Source organism: Hydra viridissima, unplaced genomic scaffold (assembly GCF_058129835.1).
Source record: "Hydra viridissima isolate aposymbiotic clone 2 unplaced genomic scaffold, HvirCarnegie_v1 scaffold_10, whole genome shotgun sequence".
NCBI classification, from domain to species: domain Eukaryota; kingdom Metazoa; phylum Cnidaria; class Hydrozoa; order Anthoathecata; family Hydridae; genus Hydra; species Hydra viridissima.
The window spans coordinates 11,900,841-11,922,104 of record NW_028324309.1 but is presented as its reverse complement, the minus strand read 5'-3'; the positions used below and the strand labels follow the sequence as shown (position 1 = coordinate 11,922,104).

Genomic DNA, 21,264 nt, shown 5'->3' with positions numbered 1-21,264 from the left:
ACCAATTCATATCGAAACCCATTATCGTAAAAAATATCGGTTAGTTTCGATATTTCGATAACGATACGCAGATGCTTAGTTTTAACTTAAAGTTTTGAACTATTTTTCAATGTTAGATCTATTATGCTTTTCTACTGTTCTGTAAAATGTAATATTTCTTAAAAATGTGCTCTGTATCATTAATTCAATGTAATTTAACTGAAAACTATCTATCTGGATATGGCGAACAAAAGGAATAAAATTAGAAATTTAAAGAGAAAATATCATGGAAATAGGTATACAAGGAGAGCAGAGGAAGTAAATGGTTGTAGCAGGAAATCAGAAACAACAAGTGCATCAAAGCTTAAGAAAAAACATAACTTTAGTGCTGCAACAAATTGTGATTCCGAAGTTGACAATTTTTTCTTTATTTGTAACTTTAGAATTATTAAAAATATATTTGAACAGTATTCCACATGCAGTGAGTGTAATAGCAAGCTAACTTTTTTTCATAATGAATCTATGCGTATGGGATTTTCTATTGGAATTATAATACAATGTTCAAACTGTGACTTTGAAAGTACATTTTATTCATCACCACCTGTAAATCAAAGTGTTTCTAGTTCAAAACCATATGAAATAAATTTACGTGCTGTTATGGCATTTCGTGAAATTGGACGTGGTAGAGAAGCTATGTCTACTTTTACTGCTATAATGAATATGCCTCCACCTCTTACGAATCACAGTTATAATATTACAAACAATAAACTACATAAAGTTTATAAAGAAAGCAGTTCTCAGAGTATGAAAGCTGCTGTATCAGAACTAAGGGAAATTATAAATGCAAATGCTTCTGATGATGAAATTATTGACTGTGGCATATCAATAGATGGAACATGGCAACGTCGTGGGTACTCCTCCCTAAATGGTGTTGTTGCTGGTCTTTCGCATGAAAATAAAAAGGTGATTGATGTTTGTTCTTTATCTAAGTTTTGTATGCAGTGTGAAGTACATAGAAGAATTAATAATCCTATTGATTTTGAATATTGGAAAGCTACACACACTTGTCAAGTAAATCATTTTGGCTCAGCAGGGTCAATGGAAGCTGCTGGAGCTCAAGAAATATTCCATTCGTCCATACAAAAGTATAATTTAAGATATACTAAGTACCTTGGAGATGGTGACTCAAGTTCATTTTCTAATGTTGTTAAAAGTAAACCATACGGTGATTATGTTATTGAAAAGCTAGAATGTATTGGCCATTATCAGAAAAGAGTAGGCTCTCGTTTGCGTCAAAAAATTAAAGATTTTAAAGGCAGGTTGTTAAGCGATGGCTTAAAAATATCAGGAAAAGGAAGGTTGACCAATAAAACTATTAACACAATGCAGAACTTTGTTGGAATGGCTATAAGACAAAATAAAAATAACCTACTGAGTATGAGAAATTCTGTAATAGATGTACTTTACCATTGTACAAACTTTCCATATGAAGTCACTCGTCATCAATTTTGTTTAAAAGGGAAAAGCAGTTGGTGCAAATGGCAATCAGATAAAGTTACGGGTAAAACAAGCTATAGACAAAAAATAAATTTACCTGTAGCAATTATGGAGGAAATTAAACCTATTTTTCAAGAATTATCAAACCCTGAAATGCTAAGAAAGTGTTTACATGGGATGACACAAAACTGCAATGAGTCATTTAATGGTTTGATATGGCAGCGATGCCCTAAAACTACTTTTACTGCAAGGAAAATTCTTGAAATATCTGTTTATTCTTCTATTTTAAATTACAATGATGGATTTTCTTCTTTAAGTTGCATTTTTAAAATGCTTGGGTTTTCTGGAGGTGTTTATTTTGAAAAAGGAGCTTTCAAAAAAGATAAAAACCGACTATCAAATATGTCAAGAAAATCGACTGATGTTAGTAAAACACGAAGAAAACATATAAGATCAATAAACAAAGGTTATTTAGACATTGACAAGGAGAATGATGATATGAAATCTTATGCTAGTGGCAGTTTTTAGTAACTTTTTATAAAAAAAACTTTTTGTTTTTATGTTGTTTTTTTTAAAATGTGTTTTTTAAGACTTTTATTTTAATATATTTTTCTTACGAAAACGTTAATATCTTCAGTTTGGTTAAAGCTTTTATCTTCAAATTTTCACAGAATGTTGATTAACTTATTTATGAGGGCTGGGACTAGAATTATAACATTTTAAGCATAAATAAATTACTTTGAATGTAGTTTGTTAGACTGACACAGGCACTAAATCAATTTCTGCACCTTTATTGCTGCCATTTTAGTTTTTTTTAACATTTGAAAAAAATTTTAGTTCCAGCCCTGGAGCAACTATTTAGCTACCATTTGGCAAAATATGGTGTATTCAGTGCAAATTTTACTCAAGATATCATTGTTTTAGCTAAGGTAAGATTTTAGACAAATTATGCTGACTCAGCATCAAAAAATGGAAATTTCATTTTTCTTTTAAGAAGTTAAAGTTTTAATAGAATTTCCTTATATAAAAAATAAAAAACAAGTTTTTAACCTTTATAAATAAAAAGTTAGATTTAGAGGGGGTGAGCCACCTTAAACAAAACTTGTTCATACAATAATTTGTTGTATGTTACTTTTTCTGTTTTTCGTATTTTAGAAAAAATATGATAAAATAAGGTATAAGTTCTCAGTAAGACGAAGTATAATTTTTATTTTTAATTTCTTTAAATTTATTTTGTTTAATAGTAATGAAGAAAAAGTATCTAAGTTTTAAATTTATATTATGTTAAAAATCAACATCACAGTTTAGATTCACTTAAAGCAACTGTACACAAAAAGTGGAATAAATTATCAAAAACAATGTTGTGCAATATAATTAATGTTTTCGTGCTGTATTGAAATGCAAAGGAGGCAGATTTGAATAAAAATGTATGTTGTTACAAAGTGTAATTGTTAATTACTGGCAGTAAAATCAGATAGATATCTTTTAATGAGACTGAGAAAATGTAGTTTTACTAAGTCCGGGAAATTTTTGGCAACCCTGTAAAGAAAAAATATAAAATCTTTGTTGAAACAATTATCTTAATGACTAAAGTGTTCTATGTTACAAAAAATACAACAGTATAAATACAAATATTTACTGATCATACTCCGAAATCCGTAAGATCTAGCTGCCCTTAAGGTACTAACAACTGATCTTTTTGTAAGGTAGGGACCAGACTACCTAATTACAGGAGTAAAAAAAAATTCATCTCAATGTCTTTGCATTCTTCTTACTAGGGGTTTCCCGGATAGGTTATCCGGCCGGATTTGTATATTATCCGGTATCCGGCCGGATAATAAAATTATCCGGTCGGTTATACCGGATACTTCATGTTTATCAATAATAAGAAAAAAAATTATATAAGCTATTGCTGCAGTCTTAAAGATACACAATTTAACCATGATCAAATCCTTTGGTAACTGACAGAATGACAGAGCCTAGAGCACAAACTTTAATGTGTTCATCTTTTTGAATAATCTGATAATTAATTAATCTAAATTAAATTTAAAAAATGATTCAATAAAATATCATTCAAATTGAATTAAGAACTAACTGTACACAAGAACTACAGATTTTATCACTCATTTGTAAATTTATTTGCATTATGATGTATAAATAACAACATTTCTCCGCGTTGAGGTAACAGCCTTGATCGCTTTTTCTCATAAATATTTCCATATTCAGAAAACAATCTCTCTGAAAATACAGAAGATACTGGTGGTGCTAATAATTTAAGGGCTAAATTTTTTAGCAGCGGAAACTTTTCTTCATATTTCCAATAATTCAAAGCATCATTGTTTTTATCTATAATAGATTGACTAAAGAAAACATCAACTTCTTGAGCAGCTTGTACAAGAGAGACTTGATCTGAATTTATGACTATCATTTTCTGAAAAATAATTACAAATGAAATTACAAAATAGGAATTTGGTTATTATATTTTATGAAATAAGATAAAATTGGCAAAGCAATTTTCATAAACAACTTACAAAATTTTTAGAAGTATTAAATAAATATAACACTAACATCTGTTATCGATAATATACAGTAATATGTCATAAGAAAATAATAATTGAATGAATTTTGATAATAATATTAATAAAAATTGATATTCTTATTTAGTTTAGTTTTGATAATAATAATAAAAATTGATATTCTTATTTAGTCTTTAAGTACTATTAAACGACAAGTTTGTTGTAAAATTTCTTACAAACAGAAAAAATTTCTTACCTCCATTTCCTTCATATTCTGCAAGTTCTAAAAAGCAAGAATCAAAGTCATTTTCCGTCAAATCAACTTTCTTTTTTTTGGCTCTTGGTATTAAATGATTGGAACAAGTAGCAATATTAATAACTTCTGGTGAAAGTTCATTTTTATTTCATTGATTTTTCACTACAGCCTCTAATAGCATTGATCTGGCTTGATCTGGATTGTAATTATTGGTGTCTATAGGCAACATTTGACGTACACCAACTGACGTAATCTAATCATAGCCCATATCAATATTCCGCGTTAGCTAACGTATATTCTACTTGATCACATAGTGAATTGACAAATATTTGTCTAAATATTTTTAAAGATATTTTTTGTTGTTGTTAAAAAGGGTGCCAATTTCTAGGGTGACATATGTTTAAAATTACATGCGCTATGCTGTCCGAGGTTTTTTTTTTATCTAATGAAATTGTAACCATCGTCTGACCTTCGATTCGAGTTCCCCACTTGTTCATTGTGTGCAAATCGCAACGATTGATAAGATTTACGAAAGTGGATTGGATGTCCATGTCATGGCATATATTTTATGTTCACGTTAACCATCTCTTTATAATACCAAGCCTATTGCTATAATATGGGGTCCATATTTAACCGCGTTAACATTTTTTTTTCTGCATAAATTTATTTATATTGGCATTTTATTATTATTTTTTTTTATGTTATTTTTTTTTAATTCTAGAACAAACATTTTTAATGGAATTAAAACAATGACGCTCTTACTGACTTATATACACTGTCAATTTTGCAAATCTTGACAGAAAAAATTGGTATTGATTGTAAGCCGTTAAAAAGGGTTGGTGACGTAGTCATTATTTGAGTTTTAAGATGATGTGGTAAAAGTGAGCTTGTTTGAAATAAATATAATCGGTCTTTTAAGTTTCACATAATCACGCGACCATATTGACTCAATTTAATTCTATGCACTAAAATAAATGGTCAACGAAAACCTGAATACTCTCAATGTCGCTATTTCTCTCATAACAATGCAGGAGGATTTGAAAGTGCACTTATAATTTAATTGTTGCAATTAAATGGTTGAATTTAACACGCTTTCAAAATAAAAATAATGATGAGAGTTTCTCGTGGTGCTGATTATCTTGTTTGTTTTTTTAATAAAGTTCAATCCTCTGCAGTACCGTGGGATGATCTTTTCTGTCGAACCTTGCTCCATGTTCATTTAACCGTAGACCGTAACCAGCTCTGGCGCTTGTGTGAATTTATGGTCGTAACCAATTGAGTATGTAAATACAAAAATAAATGATAAAATATGGGAGAACAATATTGCCAATTGCACTATCAAAGTCGGGGGATGCTTATGCGAGCGACGAATCAATTTTGTTATGCAAGCGACGAATCAATCTTGCCGTTACAAAATTGTAATATCGGTCTCATCTATATTTTATATGTCTGTATAACTGTAGGGGTCACTATGAACTTTTTCAAAATATTTTTTATTTTGTCAAAAGACAATTTAACATTTCCATGCGGTAACTTTCCATAAGAAACCATGAAAAAAACCCACGGTATTTCAATTGGTATTTAGAACTTTTCCTCGGAAAAATTTTCATTTTAATAGCAAATCCCTGGAAAGTCAAAACCGATAGGTTTCTAATGGTAACTAAATAAGAAATTATGGAAGCTTTTGGTTAATTGAAACCCTATGTTATTTAATTGGCATATAAACACCACACAAACCCATCACGCTTTAGATTTTAAGGCGCAACATACAAATAAAACATACAACATACAACATACAAATAAAACATACAACATACAAATAAAATACTATTGTGTTTTCTTGATCTACGGAATGCTTTTGTGGAATAAGATCAAACACCGAAATCCAATGGAAACGTTTTCAAATCCTTCAAATCTTTGAAAAAGCGATTGTTATAATGCACATGAAACACTACGAATTGATTTCAACAAATAGTTTAATACATGTATGTGTATATGCAAGCTATAAATGAACAAAACAAGTTCTTAAAAACAACTAGTCATTAAAATAAAACTGCATCCAAGTGTTACACTATTAATCATATACATGACTATTAATCATATACATGAAATTGTATAGAAGAGTGTTCATTAATAAACTACAAACAATAAATTTGAAACTGAAATATTGGTCAATTGACCAACACAACAGTTTGTTTCCAAAAATGTAACAATTTACATGGTTAATATTTAAAATTAAAAGCTTCAACAAATCAAAAAGAAACACCTATACAATATAGTAAACGTATATATCAACTGGGCACTCGAACTATAGTCGGCCGCCAATTAAAATGATAAAGCAAAACACAAAACGTTACTAAACACAGATAATACAGTCTATACACAATCACTGGTATACTGAGTGTGGCAGCGATTCGCGAACTTTTTAGAACATTTTTCAAAATGAATTTTTAAAGCACTAAAAAACTATATTCAAGAAATATTAGTGAAAGAAAAGTTTAAATATATCATTTTTCCATCTTAACATTCAATGAGGTCTTTTTTTCTTGATCTCTGCCTCAAGCCTAAGACGGAAGGACTGGCAGGTAATGATTATTATAGTCCCTTGACATTGCGTTCCAAGCACTAGATGGCTTTAGTGATTTGACACTTGATTGGGCCTATACACACTGTAGCCCAGGTCAGTTCTGGATGGTGTCAAAAAGTGTTAGGGCTAGAAATTAGGTATATTTTCCTGAATATTATGTTGGATTTTTCTGGACCCATGACAGGGTGCATTGTTGAAAAACGTAACTGCTTTTTGCGAATGTCTTCTCAACCATGGCACTATATAAAGTTTTAATAAGCTGATATACAAATCAGAGGTAACTTTTTAATAAAAGTTTTTAATCTGAGAAAGTTTTGACTTTTAATGAAGCATTTCGTTTCAGCTGATTCAGAAGCTTCTTTGATTGCTCCAATCTTAAAGTTTTTAGAGGCCACTGACTTTTTCAAGTGTTTTTAGAGTTCTTCTGACTGTCCTCTTATAAACATTGAGCAGTTTTACTATCTTTCTGATAAACATAGTTGAATTCTTTCCAACATGCTTTTAAGCTTTTCAGTGAATAAACTTTTTTGTTCACTAGAGAGAGCATTTGAGCTCTCTCAACACTGTCATGTTTTTTCACATTGTAAAATGTAGTTTTAGATTGCAGAGATACGAAACCCAGCCAAAAATCGCTTTTATAATAAAATTTTAAATAAAATGGAGGATAACAATTTTATTTTTACTTTTTACTTGTAATTCAAGTTTTACATTGAATCACATAATTTACAATTTCCCCGTTTTATTACATGTGTTTGAAAAGTCGCAGCAAATGAGGTAATGATTGATGAAAAATCTAGTCTGCGCGCAAGATCAAAGTTTATATTGAGCATTGCCAACCCATTCAAAGGCTCCTGTGACATTTACCTACTTCTGCACATAGAAAGAGCGTTCAGCTGTGGCCACGAAGCATCTGCGTCTCAAAACAAAAAATATCGTCATAGATACTTTTTTAACGATAGCAATACGAGAAGCTATTATTTAAATAAACGAGACAAAGTTGGCTTTGATATTGTTATTTCTTGTTTGAAACAAGACGAGTCTTATTCAGTCTCGCTTGTAATAAGAAATGCCGATACTTTTCTCAAAATATATTAAAACGATTCTTTTCTCGGAATAACTTCAAAACGTGACTTTCCAGTAAAACATTTAGCTATTGAAAATTTCTTACGCATATAATTATATCTAAAAGTCTAAAAGGTTAGTATACCGATTAAGAAAGGCAAGTAGAAATATTTCAGCTTGTGCTTACAGCACATCTAACATATCTCACGTATCTTATTATTTTTAAAGGCCTTAAGAGAAAAGAGAAAAATATCATAATGTTGATAATAAATAGCAAATATGTGAGAATTTTCTACGGTTATCAAAAACAACGGATACTCATTTTCACCATAAATAACATGTAAAGAATGAAATAAATAGTAAAAAGCTACTTTTACATAAAGAATAATAATAATGATGATGATAATGATGATGATGATGATGATGATGATGATGATGATGATGATGATGAGGATGATGATGAGGATGAGGATGATGATGATGATGATGAGGATGATGATGATGATGATGATGATGATGATGATGATGATGATGATGATGATGATGATGATGATGATGATGATGATGATGATGATGATGATGATGATAATGATAATAAAAATAATGATAATGATAATATAGTAATAATAATATTGATAATTATCATTATTATCTTTATTTATATTATAATTATCATTATCATCATCTTCATCATCATCATCATCATCATCATCATCATCATCATCATCATCATCATCATCATCATCATCATCATCATCATCATCATCATCATCATCATCATCATCATCATCATTATCATCATTATTATCATTATTATTATTCTTTATGTAAAAGTAGCTTTTTACTATTTATTTCATTCTTTACATGTTATTTATGGTGAAAATGAGTATCCGTTGTTTTTGATAACCGTAGAAAATTCTCACATATTTGCTATTTAATATCAACATTATGATATTTTTCTCTTTTCTCTTAAGGCCTTTAAAAATAATAAGATACGTGAGATATGTTAGATGTGCTGTAAGCACAAGCTGAAATATTTCTACTTGCCTTTCTTAATCGGTATACTAACCTTTTAGACTTTTAGGTATAAGTATATGCGCAAGAAATTTTCAATAGCTAAATGTTTTACTGGAAAGTCACGTTTTGAAGTTATTCCGAGAAAAAAATCGTTTTAATTTATTTTGAGAAACCATTTTCAAGTCATATCTTAAAATGCGGGTTGGTTATTGAATTAAATATTTTCTAGTGTCTCTGTTAACATTTGAAAAGAACTTTCAGTCAGAGCTATCTTCAAAATAGTGTCAAGTTTAGACCGAGAAGTTTTCTTGCATCCCCTGTATTTATCAATTTGTTTTTTTTTTTTTCAAAAAATTTCTGTTCAAAAATAATATATTCAAGAACTGTATTTCCAATTCCAAAGTATCTGAACGCCTAGGAACAGCCATTGTTTATCATTAAAATAGTACTCTCCAATAATCAGTACATATTTTTCAGAATAAATTTTTAATGTTTAAAGAGATAATAGTACTGAATTGAAATTAATTAGGAAACGGATTTTTGAACAGGTGGTGTTATCATTGATATTTCTTCATATTTAGTTTGTGTTTTCGTTCTTTTATATGATTCTGTTACTTCTTAACGAAATCGCTGCGACCTACTTAGTTGATTTTCATCTGTCTTCAGACTTATTTTTGATAATTCTCATTTCCGGAAAAAATGGAAAGTTTTTAACAACCTCTGAACTTTGACCTATTTACATAATATATTTTTCTAGGACCGTGATGAAATTTGCCTTTTCAGGCTTTTGAAATTATATTTTATGTAAAATGCATGACTTCTTCCTTAAAGAAGAAATAGCTTTTCGCTCTGAACAAGAACTTGTTCTGTGAAATAATCGGTTTAACGCACGGGCACTGAGGTTAAAACGGGGTGAAAAGATTTGACAACAAAAACATGGTTGCATTAACTTCAGTGGAAATTCCTCTTCGTGATACAGATGAGGTTTAAACAGCTCACTATTTATATATGGGATTTTTTCAAAATAAATTTTAAAAACATATTTTTTATTTTAAAAATGTTTCTCTCAATTTTTAAAGGTTATTGAGTTAGATTTTGATCAACTTCCTGACGGTGAAGAAGTCTTGAGTATCCTTGAGCAGGAAAATGCTGTTCTTCATCTTTGGATTACACTTGCTGTAAGTAATTGAGTTCCTATAAAAAAATAAAAAAAAAAAAAAACAAGTATACTTTAAAAAAAAATATTAGGCATGCTATTAAAAAGATTATGCAATTTAGAATAAGTTTTTGTCAATTTTAAAAAGTGAAATTTTCTAATTTTATGTCTATATCACCTATATAAGATCAGTATGTATCGCTCATTTTAATATTTTCTTTAAAAAATTGTTATTTTACTATTAAAGCTCTTAATTAAAAAAAAAATCACTCATCTTTAGAGTTAAAAGATGTAAAATGCTTTAGTTTTTTTTCTTTTAAGGACAGCATAAAACTAAAAAAAAGCTTTTAAAATGCTTCTTAAGTATTTTTGGTTAGTCATTAAATGTTATTGTGTTCTTAATGATGATAAAGAGATTTTACCTTTGGTATTTAACTTTTATTAAGCGTTAACTCTGTTTTAGCAACAATATTTCAAGCAGGGAAACACAGATGATTTCCTTAAGATTTATGAAGCTGCATGTGCAGGTACATACTCTTTTATAATGGTTTTTAAGGTCTTACTCTATGACAAAGGGGGGGGGGGGGACTGGAGGATTTTACTGATGTGTTCTTTTTGAGAATTATGTACTTCTAAGAGGATTTAAAGCCAAAACAGTTAGTGATACGAATATTTTAGGTTTTAAAAATTTTCTCTTAAAACTTAAATTTAAAGTTATATATTTTGCTGTTTTTTTAGAGTGATTTTATTGTTTTTCTTTTGTGATAAGTTAGGGGATGGGGATATGATCAGGGTAATGTCCAATCAAATGTAATGTTTTAATCAAGAGTTATATGTAATCCCATATGATTTATATATAATTTGAATTTAATAAAGTAGTGTAAATTTTTTTAAACTATGCTTTTTAAGATAACTTTGCAACACCAAATCTTGAATATAAAGAATTCCAGCAAGACCAAATGGTGGTTTTGGATTCCCTTGCTGCATATTATGTACAAGAAGGGCGTAAAGAAAAAGAAATAGAAAAAAAGCGAGAGTTGTTCACAAAAGCTACACAGTTATATACAACAGCAGATAAAATTATAATGTTGGACCAGGTCTGTTTATCATTTCAAGAAGTTTAATGAAATTTTCTTGTTTTATCTAAATTTTCTTTATTTTATGAGATTACTGTTGCTTTTCCACAGCACTGCATGGAGTTTTCATTTTATAATCATCACTTACAATTCCTAAAATATAAAAGAACAAATGGTTTAAATGGCTGTAGGAAGCCCTTTTAAAAGCATCATTTAAGTTTTTTGTACCATGTTGCTAAACAGGTTTTCAATTTTTAAAAATACTTAAATTTGTAATACTAATTTTAGTACTTAAAGTAATTAAACTTTAATCTCTTTAGAACCATTTGCTTGGTCGAGCATACTTTTGTTTGTTAGAAGGAGATAAAATGGACCAGGCTGATGCACAGTTTAACTTCGTTCTGGCTCAGGTTTGTTTTAATTTTTGTCCTTCAAACTTTAAAATAACACTAAACAAACTATGTTTGTAATTGTGAAAATTTTATTAATTCTATTCTCAGTAAAGTATACTTTACTGAGAATAGAATTAATATTTATCTCATATTTTTAAATAATTTTGCTAATATTGTTTATATTATTGTTTATTCCAGTCAGCTAATAATATCCCTGCTTTGCTCGGTAAGTTTTTTTAATCACTTTTTCTGGCTTTAAATTTTTCCAAAATTATTTAGTAAAATAGTATTGTTTGTATAGTTTACACATGTTCCTTTTTTTTCAAATAAATACAAGCTTTTAGTTTATCATTATGATTTTGCTATAAATCTGCAATATTGACAGATTTTTTTTCTGTTCAAAAATACATTTTATAAATGAAAACTAAAGCATTTTATAATTACTAAAAGTTTGCAATTTACAAATGTTAGTATGAAAGAAAGTAAATTGCTTGACAGAACTGAAATAAGTGGTCCTTATTTGGAAATTAAAGAAAAAATTTAGTTTTTAATTATTTTTTTTTAAATTTATAACATCTCTGCCACATTTTTGTCTTGGGATTCTAGTGTGTATGATTTTTCTATTTTAGTTGTTAAATACTTTAAAATGAATAAATTATATTCAGTTAAATTGTTGTATTTTTATTAATCTTATAGGTAAAGCATGCATATCCTTCCAGAAAAGGGATTATAAAAGTTCTTTAGCATATTATAAAAAAGCACTCAGAACAAACCCAAATTGCCCAGGTTTTTTTTCAAATTTTGTTTAGGCTTTATTTATTTGTTTTTTAAGTTTAAATAATAATTTTTTAAAAATGTTATGTTTTATTGATAACAAATGTGCATCCAATAGATATTTATATCTATTGGATATATTTTTTATACATGGTGCAACCAATATTCTATAAATATTGTTTTTAGCCGAAGTTCGTTTAGGCATGGGTCATTGTTTTTATCGTCTAAATCGAATGGAAAAAGCTAGATTGGCATTTGAAAGGGCATTAGCTTTAAATAGTCGGTGCATTGGTGCTCTAGTTGGGCTTGCTATACTGGAACTTAATTCAAAAAAAGTATGTGAAACAATCCAAGGCATTTTTTAGGTATTATTTTTTTTTTTCTAGTTAAATTTGTCATTCTTTTTTTAATTTAAATATTTACTTTTAGCCTGACAGCATTAAAGTTGGTGTACAATTGTTATCAAAAGCATATGCTATTGATAATCAAAATCCCATGGTGCTCAACCATCTTGCAAATCATTTTTTCTTTAAAAAGGTAAGTTTGTCTTGTGGTTATTCTGTATGATAAAATTCTTGCAAACATTAAAGTTTTTTAACTTTATAATTAACAGGATTACACTAAAGTTCAACATTTAGCATTGCACGCATTCCATGGAACTGAAGTTGAAGCCATGCAGGCAGAAAGCTGTTATCAACTGGCACGTTCATTTCATGTGCAGGTTAGAAAACTTGAAAAATAATGGAGAGAAGTTAAGGTAATTAATTGGCCTGCAAAATCAGATGATTGAAAAAAAGCTTCGAAAAATTTCTATAGTATTTTTGGCACTTATGTAGAATTTGTTATCTTTTAACATTTTTACAAACAAGAAAATACACTCTCAATTTTGAATTGCATATTATTAGGTTTTAAATGGATTACATAATTTGTAAAATGCCATATTTTTATAATAGGGAGATTATGATCAGGCATTCCAGTATTATTATCAAGCCACTCAGTTTTTAGCTCCCAACTTTGTTCTTCCATGGTTTGGATTAGGGCAAATGTATATAGCTAGAGGTGATACAATCAATGTAATGCCATTTCTACTGTGTTTATTATCTAGATTGTGTTTTGTTGTTAATGCTTTGGAAATACAAAAATTGTTTTCATTACATTAATTTTATCTAGAATTTTGTTTTAATTAAAAATCTGCTGATTTTTCAGTACATATTTAATTAAAACAATAATAGTATTATAAGTGCGTGTGTGTCCAACAGCATTTCAGTAATAAATCTTGGAAAATATGGCTGCTTATTACAAATCATTAAATTCCTTTTCCTCAGGCTTCACAATGCTTTGAAAAAGTTTTAAAACACCAACCAAACAATTATGAAACTATGAAAATTCTTGGATCATTATACAGTTCATCTAGTGAAGCAGATAAGCGTGAATTAGCTAAAGTAAGTTTTATAATTGTTATAAGATTAAGTCTAGTAATATGAAGGTTAGTATTTTGGTGAATTTCGTTTTTAGAAACATCTCAAAAAAGTCACAGAACAGTTTCCTGATGATGTCGAAGCATGGATTGAGTTGGCTGGTATACTTGAGCAAGCAGATGTCCAAGTAAGTGAGACTAGATGTCTCCTTAAAGTTTTCTCTATCTGTGAGAAAATACAGTTAGAAGAAACTGATATTATGATCTTTTTTAAACTTTGTATTAAATCTATATTAATTATTCATGGTTGATCACCAGTCTTCTCAGCCATTGTTCTATTAAACTTTACAAAATTAATGCTAAAAATCTTAGTGTTCTTTTTTTTATAAAGTTCTAATAAAAACATAATTGTAATTATTGTAAATACTGTTAAAAATATCTTAGGCAGCTCTGTCTGCATATGGTGCTGCATCAAGAATTCTCAAAGAAAAAGTTGAAGCTGATGTGCCACCAGAAATTCTAAACAATGTCGGTGCATTACATTTTCGATTAGGGAATCTGAATGAAGCAAAGGTGAGTTTATTTTTATAATTTTGGTTTTTTATTTATAATTGGATTTGATGAAATTAGGAATTCTTAATGAGGAAACAATTGTCAGAAATTGATTGGAGTTGCTAAAATTGTTTGCTTTTTTTTTAGTCATAGAATAAGGTTTTGTAAAAAAGTTCTTAAACTTTTCTTAAATTTTCTAATTAATTCGAGATTTAAGTTTTGAATTAGGTAAACTTTTTTGATTGTAAAATTGATTGTGAGTTTTATTGATAGAACTTATATATAAAACAATATTTTTTAAATAACAGCTTTTAATATACATATAATATACTTTTTAATATACATTTGATTAAGTTTATCTATAATAGAAGTTTTATGAAGCTGCAATGGAGCATTGCAAAGAAGAAAGTATGCAAGGAGAAACATATTATCGTGCAATTTCAGTTTCAATGCAATATAACATGGCAAGATTAATGGAAGCACAGTTCGAATTTGATAAAGCAGAAAAAGTTTATAAAGATATACTAAGAGAACATCCAAGTTATGTAGATTGTAAGATGCTAAATCTACTTTTTTAAAATATATATGTAGATATATGTATGTATGTATGTATGTATGTATGTATGTATGTATGTATGTATGTATGTATGTATGTATGTATGTATGTATGTATGTATGTATGTATGTATGTATGTATGTATGTATGTATGTATGTATGTATGTATGAATGTATGTTATATTAATTCAAATTTTAGGTTATCTAAGGCTGGGTTGCATGGCAAGAGATAAAGGACAAATTTATGAAGCTTCAGATTGGTTTAAAATGGCCCTCCAAATAGATCAGGTACTTGTTTATTCACAATAAAATTTTTTACTTTTTCAGCTTTTAATGGTTCCCATCATTAAAGTCCAGTTTTGTTACTAAACAAAATCAAAACAAATATATTATCTATGATATTAAGAGGCCTGGGTTATAATCTTTAAGTGCAGATATGGATTTTGACCAAAAGGTTTTTAAAAACAATCTTCATATGATTCCATAAAAAATTATTTTAAAGGAATATTTGCTTATTGTAATAAATATTTATTTAAGTAAATATTCATTTGAGTTAATAGAAATGCATTGGAAATATGAATGATAAAACACTGGTTATTTTATTTACTTTAAAACAATTTAGGATCATCCAGATGCTTGGACTCTGATTGGAAATCTGCACCTTGCTAAACAAGAATGGGGACCTGGTCAAAAAAAGTTTGAGCGTATATTGAAACAGCCATCTACTTCAAGTGATACTTATGCACTTGTGGCTCTTGGAAATGTCTGGCTGCAAACTTTGCATACACCATTACGTGACAAATCAAAAGAAAAACGACATCAAGAAAGAGCAATAGCCATGTTCAAACAAGTGCTTCGTATCGATCCACGAAACATATATGCTGCAAATGGCATAGGTCTGATTTTTCTCTTATTCTTTCTTTGTACTTAAAATGCTAACATTGTAAAGTTGTATTTTTTTGGTTTACTTGAAATGCATTTAGTGTTATCATTTGTACAGGATGTGTACTGGCACATAAAGGGCATTTTAGAGAAGCTCGTGATGTATTCTCGCAGGTAAATCTGTGCAAATCTTTTTTTAAAAAAAAACTTAGCTTTTTTTTAGTGATTTTCTTTTTAAAAAATATTTTTATAATATGATTATACTCTCTAATATTTTTATAATATGATTATATCTCAGGTTCGTGAGGCAACAGCTGAAGTACCAGACATTTGGTTAAATTTAGCTCATGTTTATGTTGAGCAAAAACAGTTTGTCAGTGCAATACAAATGGTAACCATATATTACAATAGTGTTTTGTGTAAGATATGGTCGTACACTTAGTCTTGCAAAATTGAAGTTCTCATTTACTAAATAATTTAAAATCTCTTTCTTGTTTGTTTTTTTGTTCTTCAAATAGTATGAAAATTGTTTGAAGAAGTTCTTTAAGTCATACAGTGTTGAAGTGATGTTCTATCTTGCTCGTGCCTATTACAAAGCTGGAAGATTAGAAGATTGTAAAGAGCTTCTCTTGAAGGTATACTTAGCAAATAACTTAGCAAGTTTTATTTACTTAGTAAATTAAGTTGTAATATATTTTATATCATCTAAAACAAATTTCCAACTAACACAACAGTATAAATTGTTTGATACTAAGCAGTATCAAACAATTTATATATCACAAAAACTGCTTACAAGATCAATCTAATGCTGATCATAGAAGCTTTAAATAAGTATAACAGAAAAAATAGATAAGGTTGTCTTCTATTATATAAGAAATTTTGGCTGCTTACAAGATCAATTTAATGTTGATGCTAGAACTTTAAAATAAGTATAACAGGCGAAATAGATAAGATTGCTTTCGCTTTTATAAGAAATTTTGGTTTTATTAAAGTCAGAATAAGGTATCTAGTTAACTTTTTAATATAACAATAGGGCATAACATTTATGATTATAAACAATATGCGCTGTTGGTATTCAGATCATTTGTCCCAGCATGTTAGGGATGATTTATTGTCAATAATATTTTTATTTAAAAGGCTGATTGATAGCTCATGATGTTTTTATTTATATTGATAACTGAATTGATACTAAATGATAGCTCATGATATTTTTAAAGTTAAAAAGGTTGAATTTTAGCTGATGATATTGTGCACTAATCAAAACATCAATCTTATATTCTAGGAAAAGCATCTGAAGTATAAATATTTATATTTCATATAGATAGGTTTATATGATTATTTTTTAGACTCGCCATGTTGCCCCTCATGATACATTGCTGATGTTTAATCTCTCACTTGTTCAGCAGCGATTAGCTACCAGTGTTTTGCGTAATGAAAAAAGCAGCTTAAAAACAGTATTGTCAGCTGTTGCTGATCTTGAACTAGCACAAAGGTTGTTGTAGCTGTGGCTTGTTTTTTTTTTTTTTTTTTTTGAAAAGGTAGACTAGATATTGGTTATAATTTCTCTCTTTAATTTTTTTTCTTTTTTTTTTTGTATTTAAGGAATTTTGACTACCTTTCAAGACATGGTGACAGGATGAAATTTGATTTAGCTCAAGCTCGTCAAGAAGCTGGGTAATAATTTAGAATCCAGTTTTTCATGTTCAATTTACATAATAATTGTTAGTAGGTTTGGATATTGAACATGGTGTATAAATGTTTAATATTTGTATCTTGTAAATTTTTATAAACAGTTTTTTTCTTAATCAAAAATGCACACAAAATGTGTATACAATAAATTATTTAAAGAAATTAAATGTAAGGGAAACTGTAACTTATATTTTGTAAAAAAATTGGATGCAAATTGCTTAAGTGCACAAATTACTTGTGAACAGGAATATTTTATGTAATTATCATTTGGTTGATGTATGTAAGCATGATAAAAGTTTTTTCAATCAGCATAAAAAATACAAACTTTGTCCTGGGCTAGGGTGAAATAGGGACAAATGCAGTGGCGTTATTGACCGGGTAGCTGGCTAGTGATTTGCTACAGGCCTCCAAGGATCTCCAAAATGAGGGGCCTGGCCTATATAAAAAAAAAATTATTTTAAATTTTTTGCTAGTGCAAAATTGATATTCTCAGATTGGCAAATGTTGTACTTGTAACTGTGGCTAATGCAGAATGCTTATTTTCAAAGATGAAAATAATATTCTATCTTCTGTCAACAATATCACTTAATAGATTGGATGGATTGGCGTTATTGTCTATTTAAAGTGATGAAGCCAAAAAAATGGAAAAACTTATAAATGATTTTGCACAAAGAAAAATGTTTTTTTTGTTAAAAACCTTCAAACATTGCATTTTTTTTTTGTTGTAAAGTATAAGAGTTTTACTTTTTTACTTAGTCATGCAGCATTAAAAAATATTTAAGTAATCGTTAGGTGAGAATAAATTAATAAATTGAATAAATTTGGTGACACAGTTCAATTGTTACCTAATAAGTTATTTGTTTGCAAAACTTTTATATCTCACATTTAAATTAAAAAAATAGAGTGTTTTAAAAATTAAATTTACCATTTCCCAATAATAGCTACATCAATGTCTTAAATAGGGGAGATGCCTCGTGAATTTTTGCACACAGGTCACCTACTGCTTTGTGACATCACTGGATGAATGATAAGTGAAAATGAGAGAAGTTTAAAGCTATAGCAGTATATCATTTTATACATACTAAGTATACTAGTTATAAACTGTATTATATACTTTTCTATCCTATAATAAATAGTTTATATTGCAAATAGTTTATATTATGTAGCTATTATTATATTAATAGTTTATTATAAATAGTTCATATTTCAAGAAATCAGTAACTAATACACATTGGTTCCATTAAATTTGTCTAAACTAATAATTACATTACATAACAATATAAGGTTTAACATTTTGAATAGGAATTGAATGATTAAAGGTTAAAAAAGTCTTTTTTTGATATCTACTTATGTGTGATTATTTTATTATCATTTATATTTTTTCTTATTTTATTTTTGATCTAATAATTAGCTTACACTTTAAAGATTTATATATATATAATGTATTTATATGTATAATGTATTTATATGTATAATGTATTTATATGTATAATGTATTTATATGTATAATGTATTTATATATATAATGTATTTATATGTATAATGTATTTATATGTATAATGTATTTATATATATAATGTATTTATATATATAATGTATTTATATGTATAATGTATTTATATGTATAATGTATTTATATGTATAATGTATTTATATGTATAATGTATTTATATATATAATGTATTTATATATATAATGTATTTATATATATAATGTATTTATATATATAATGTATTTATATATATAATGTATTTATATGTATAATGTATTTATATATGTAATGTATTTATATATGTAATATATTTATATATATAATGTATTTACATGTATAATGTATTTATATATATAATGTATAACATATTTACATAGTTTTATGATTAAAATACTTTTTTTAAATTTTTGCGTTTTAATTTTAGTTTTGAAAAAACTTTTAACAGTTATTTTATTTTAGTCGATGTTCAGATTTGTTAAGTCAGGCTCAATACCATGTGCAACGTGCTAGAAGAATAGATGAAGAGGCACAGGAGCAACGCAAGAAACAGGATGAAGAGAGAGAACTGTTACGTAGGCAGCAATTAGAAGCTGAGGTTTAAATGTTTCCATTTGGGTGTTAATTTATTGCAATTTTGTTTAATTTCTAAATAAAATTTAAACTTTTCAATGTTGCAGAGTAAACTTTTTCAACAAAAAGAGGTGGAGAAGCAGCAACTGCTTGAAAAAAGAGCACAATATAAAGAAGCAACAAAGAGCTTGTTAAAATTTTCTGCTGCAGAAATGGCTGCTAAAGAAAAGGCTGCAAATAAAAATAAAAAGGTAGGTGTTTATGTAAATTAAGAAACTTTTTAAATACATGATGAGCCAGGATTGCTTCTAAAACCCTACTAGTTGTTTATGAGATTACAATAAATTTTAAATCATAAATTAATGATGTATAGTTAATGATGAATATACTGATGCTGTCAGACATATTTTTTTGATAATCTAAATTAGAATAAATTTTGCCGATAACTCAAAAAAAAATTTTAAGAATGTACCACTTACTTTGGTAATAAAGAAAGTTGATTAATTTCATTCTATAGTAGTATAATTTAGTTGGTAATGTAATTAATTGCTAATATAATTTTTTGTTTATAGAAAGCTGACCTGGATGGACTGATTGCTACAAGTAGCAGTGATGAGGAATCCACTGTTAAAAAGAAAGAAAGGTTTGTACTTAAAATTGTTTTACATGTAAAAAGCTTTAAAAAATATTAATTTATAAAGTTTCATGAAGGTTTTTTTTTTTTTTTTTTTTTCAATTCAAGTTTTTTTTGGTTTAGAAAGAAGAAAAAGGTTGAGTATGATGAAAATGGTGAACCAATAACAAAAAAACGAAGGTCTTTTATTGTTGTTGTTTCTTTTTGTAGTCAATAAAATTATTGCTTATAATTACAATTGTTACCTAAATAAAGGGAAAATAAAATTTGAATAATACTTTTTTGATACAAAAGGTATGATGCATAAAGATATGAAATTAATTTAAATACAAGTGTTAGTGTTACCATATTTACCTAATCTTATAAGTTTAGTTCTGTAAATATTAGACAACCTAAAGAACCAAAGCCAAAGAAAGTTAAAGAACAGAAATTGACAACAAAGCAACAAACAAGAGTAAAATCAAAAGCAACAGTTTCATCTTCTGAATCAAGTTCAGATGAAGAAAGTCCTACAAAAAGTCAAATTGATGTGTAAGTGTCTTTTTGTAGGATGTGGAACTGTGGTATTAAAAGACAGATAAATTCTATTTTTGTTGATTCTAATTGTCTGAGATGAGAAAATTCTTTTTTCATTTTCAAGCAAAATGTCCGGGATAGAAAGTGACTCACCTGATTCTGATGAGAATGTTGTTACACATACATACCAATCTGGTTCTGATGGTGAAGAAACACAGAAAATAAAAAGCAATCCTCAAACACCACAACAATTCCAAGAGAATGATGACAAAGACAAAAAACCTATTCCTGAAAATGAAGAGAGCTCATCACAGAAGATAAAGAGAAAAGCCAGAATAGTTAGCTCGTAAGTTATACTAATATTTACTAAACTTTTAATGTTATTCTATTAACCTTTTGAATTTATCTTTAATTCATTTTGTTTTTGTTATTTTAGGTCTGATTCAGAGTGATTTTGCTGAAACTTTTTTTTTTTAAAAAAAAACTTTATGCTGGACTGAATGTGAACCACATTTTTAATATTGCTTTTGTATTTATGGAAAATATTTTAAAATTATTGACTTGTTGTACTTTTATTATTCAAACATAACTCTTTTATAACTCAAACTTATGACATAGTTTGTAATATTTCTTTAATTGTTTAA

General features: G+C 28.0%; 3 protein-coding genes across 4 annotated transcripts; 2 read left to right on the top strand and 1 right to left on the bottom strand.

The window, feature by feature from the left end:
- Window positions 1-68: 68 nt before the first annotated feature.
- Window positions 69-2,098, top strand: LOC149883137 (uncharacterized). Its single transcript, XM_090065614.1, has one exon. It carries the CDS (start codon window positions 220-222, stop codon window positions 2,002-2,004), a length of 1,785 nt encoding a protein of 594 aa, XP_089921740.1. The 5' UTR covers window positions 69-219; the 3' UTR covers window positions 2,005-2,098.
- A 1,497-nt stretch (window positions 2,099-3,595) lies between these two features.
- On the bottom strand, window positions 3,596-4,432 carry LOC149883136 (E3 SUMO-protein ligase ZBED1-like). The gene is made up of 2 exons (XM_090065442.1): window positions 4,249-4,432; window positions 3,596-3,907 (listed from the first exon to the last, which is right to left on the bottom strand). The coding sequence occupies exons 1-2, from the start codon at window positions 4,261-4,263 to the stop codon at window positions 3,596-3,598; spliced, it is 327 nt and encodes a 108-aa protein (XP_089921568.1). The 5' UTR covers window positions 4,264-4,432.
- A 5,171-nt stretch (window positions 4,433-9,603) lies between these two features.
- LOC145180850 (RNA polymerase-associated protein CTR9 homolog) lies at window positions 9,604-21,180 on the top strand. Of its 2 annotated transcripts, none has more exons than XM_080055784.2 (29): window positions 9,604-9,898; window positions 9,994-10,092; window positions 10,534-10,597; window positions 10,980-11,167; window positions 11,467-11,556; window positions 11,737-11,764; window positions 12,235-12,324; window positions 12,499-12,647; window positions 12,742-12,849; window positions 12,926-13,033; window positions 13,266-13,385; window positions 13,638-13,754; window positions 13,828-13,917; window positions 14,174-14,302; window positions 14,650-14,833; window positions 15,037-15,125; window positions 15,460-15,733; window positions 15,838-15,893; window positions 16,018-16,110; window positions 16,238-16,354; window positions 17,066-17,211; window positions 17,322-17,393; window positions 19,360-19,495; window positions 19,578-19,721; window positions 20,043-20,113; window positions 20,228-20,284; window positions 20,492-20,635; window positions 20,745-20,966; window positions 21,057-21,180. In XM_080055784.2, the coding sequence occupies exons 1-29, from the start codon at window positions 9,851-9,853 to the stop codon at window positions 21,070-21,072; spliced, it is 3,249 nt and encodes a 1,082-aa protein (XP_079911910.2). In that variant the 5' UTR covers window positions 9,604-9,850; the 3' UTR covers window positions 21,073-21,180. The 2 variants fall into 2 exon arrangements, with proteins under 2 accessions (XP_079911910.2, XP_089956486.1); XM_090100360.1 differs by having other exon boundaries at window positions 9,778-9,898; window positions 12,926-13,069.
- The last annotated feature ends 84 nt before the right edge of the window (window positions 21,181-21,264 follow it).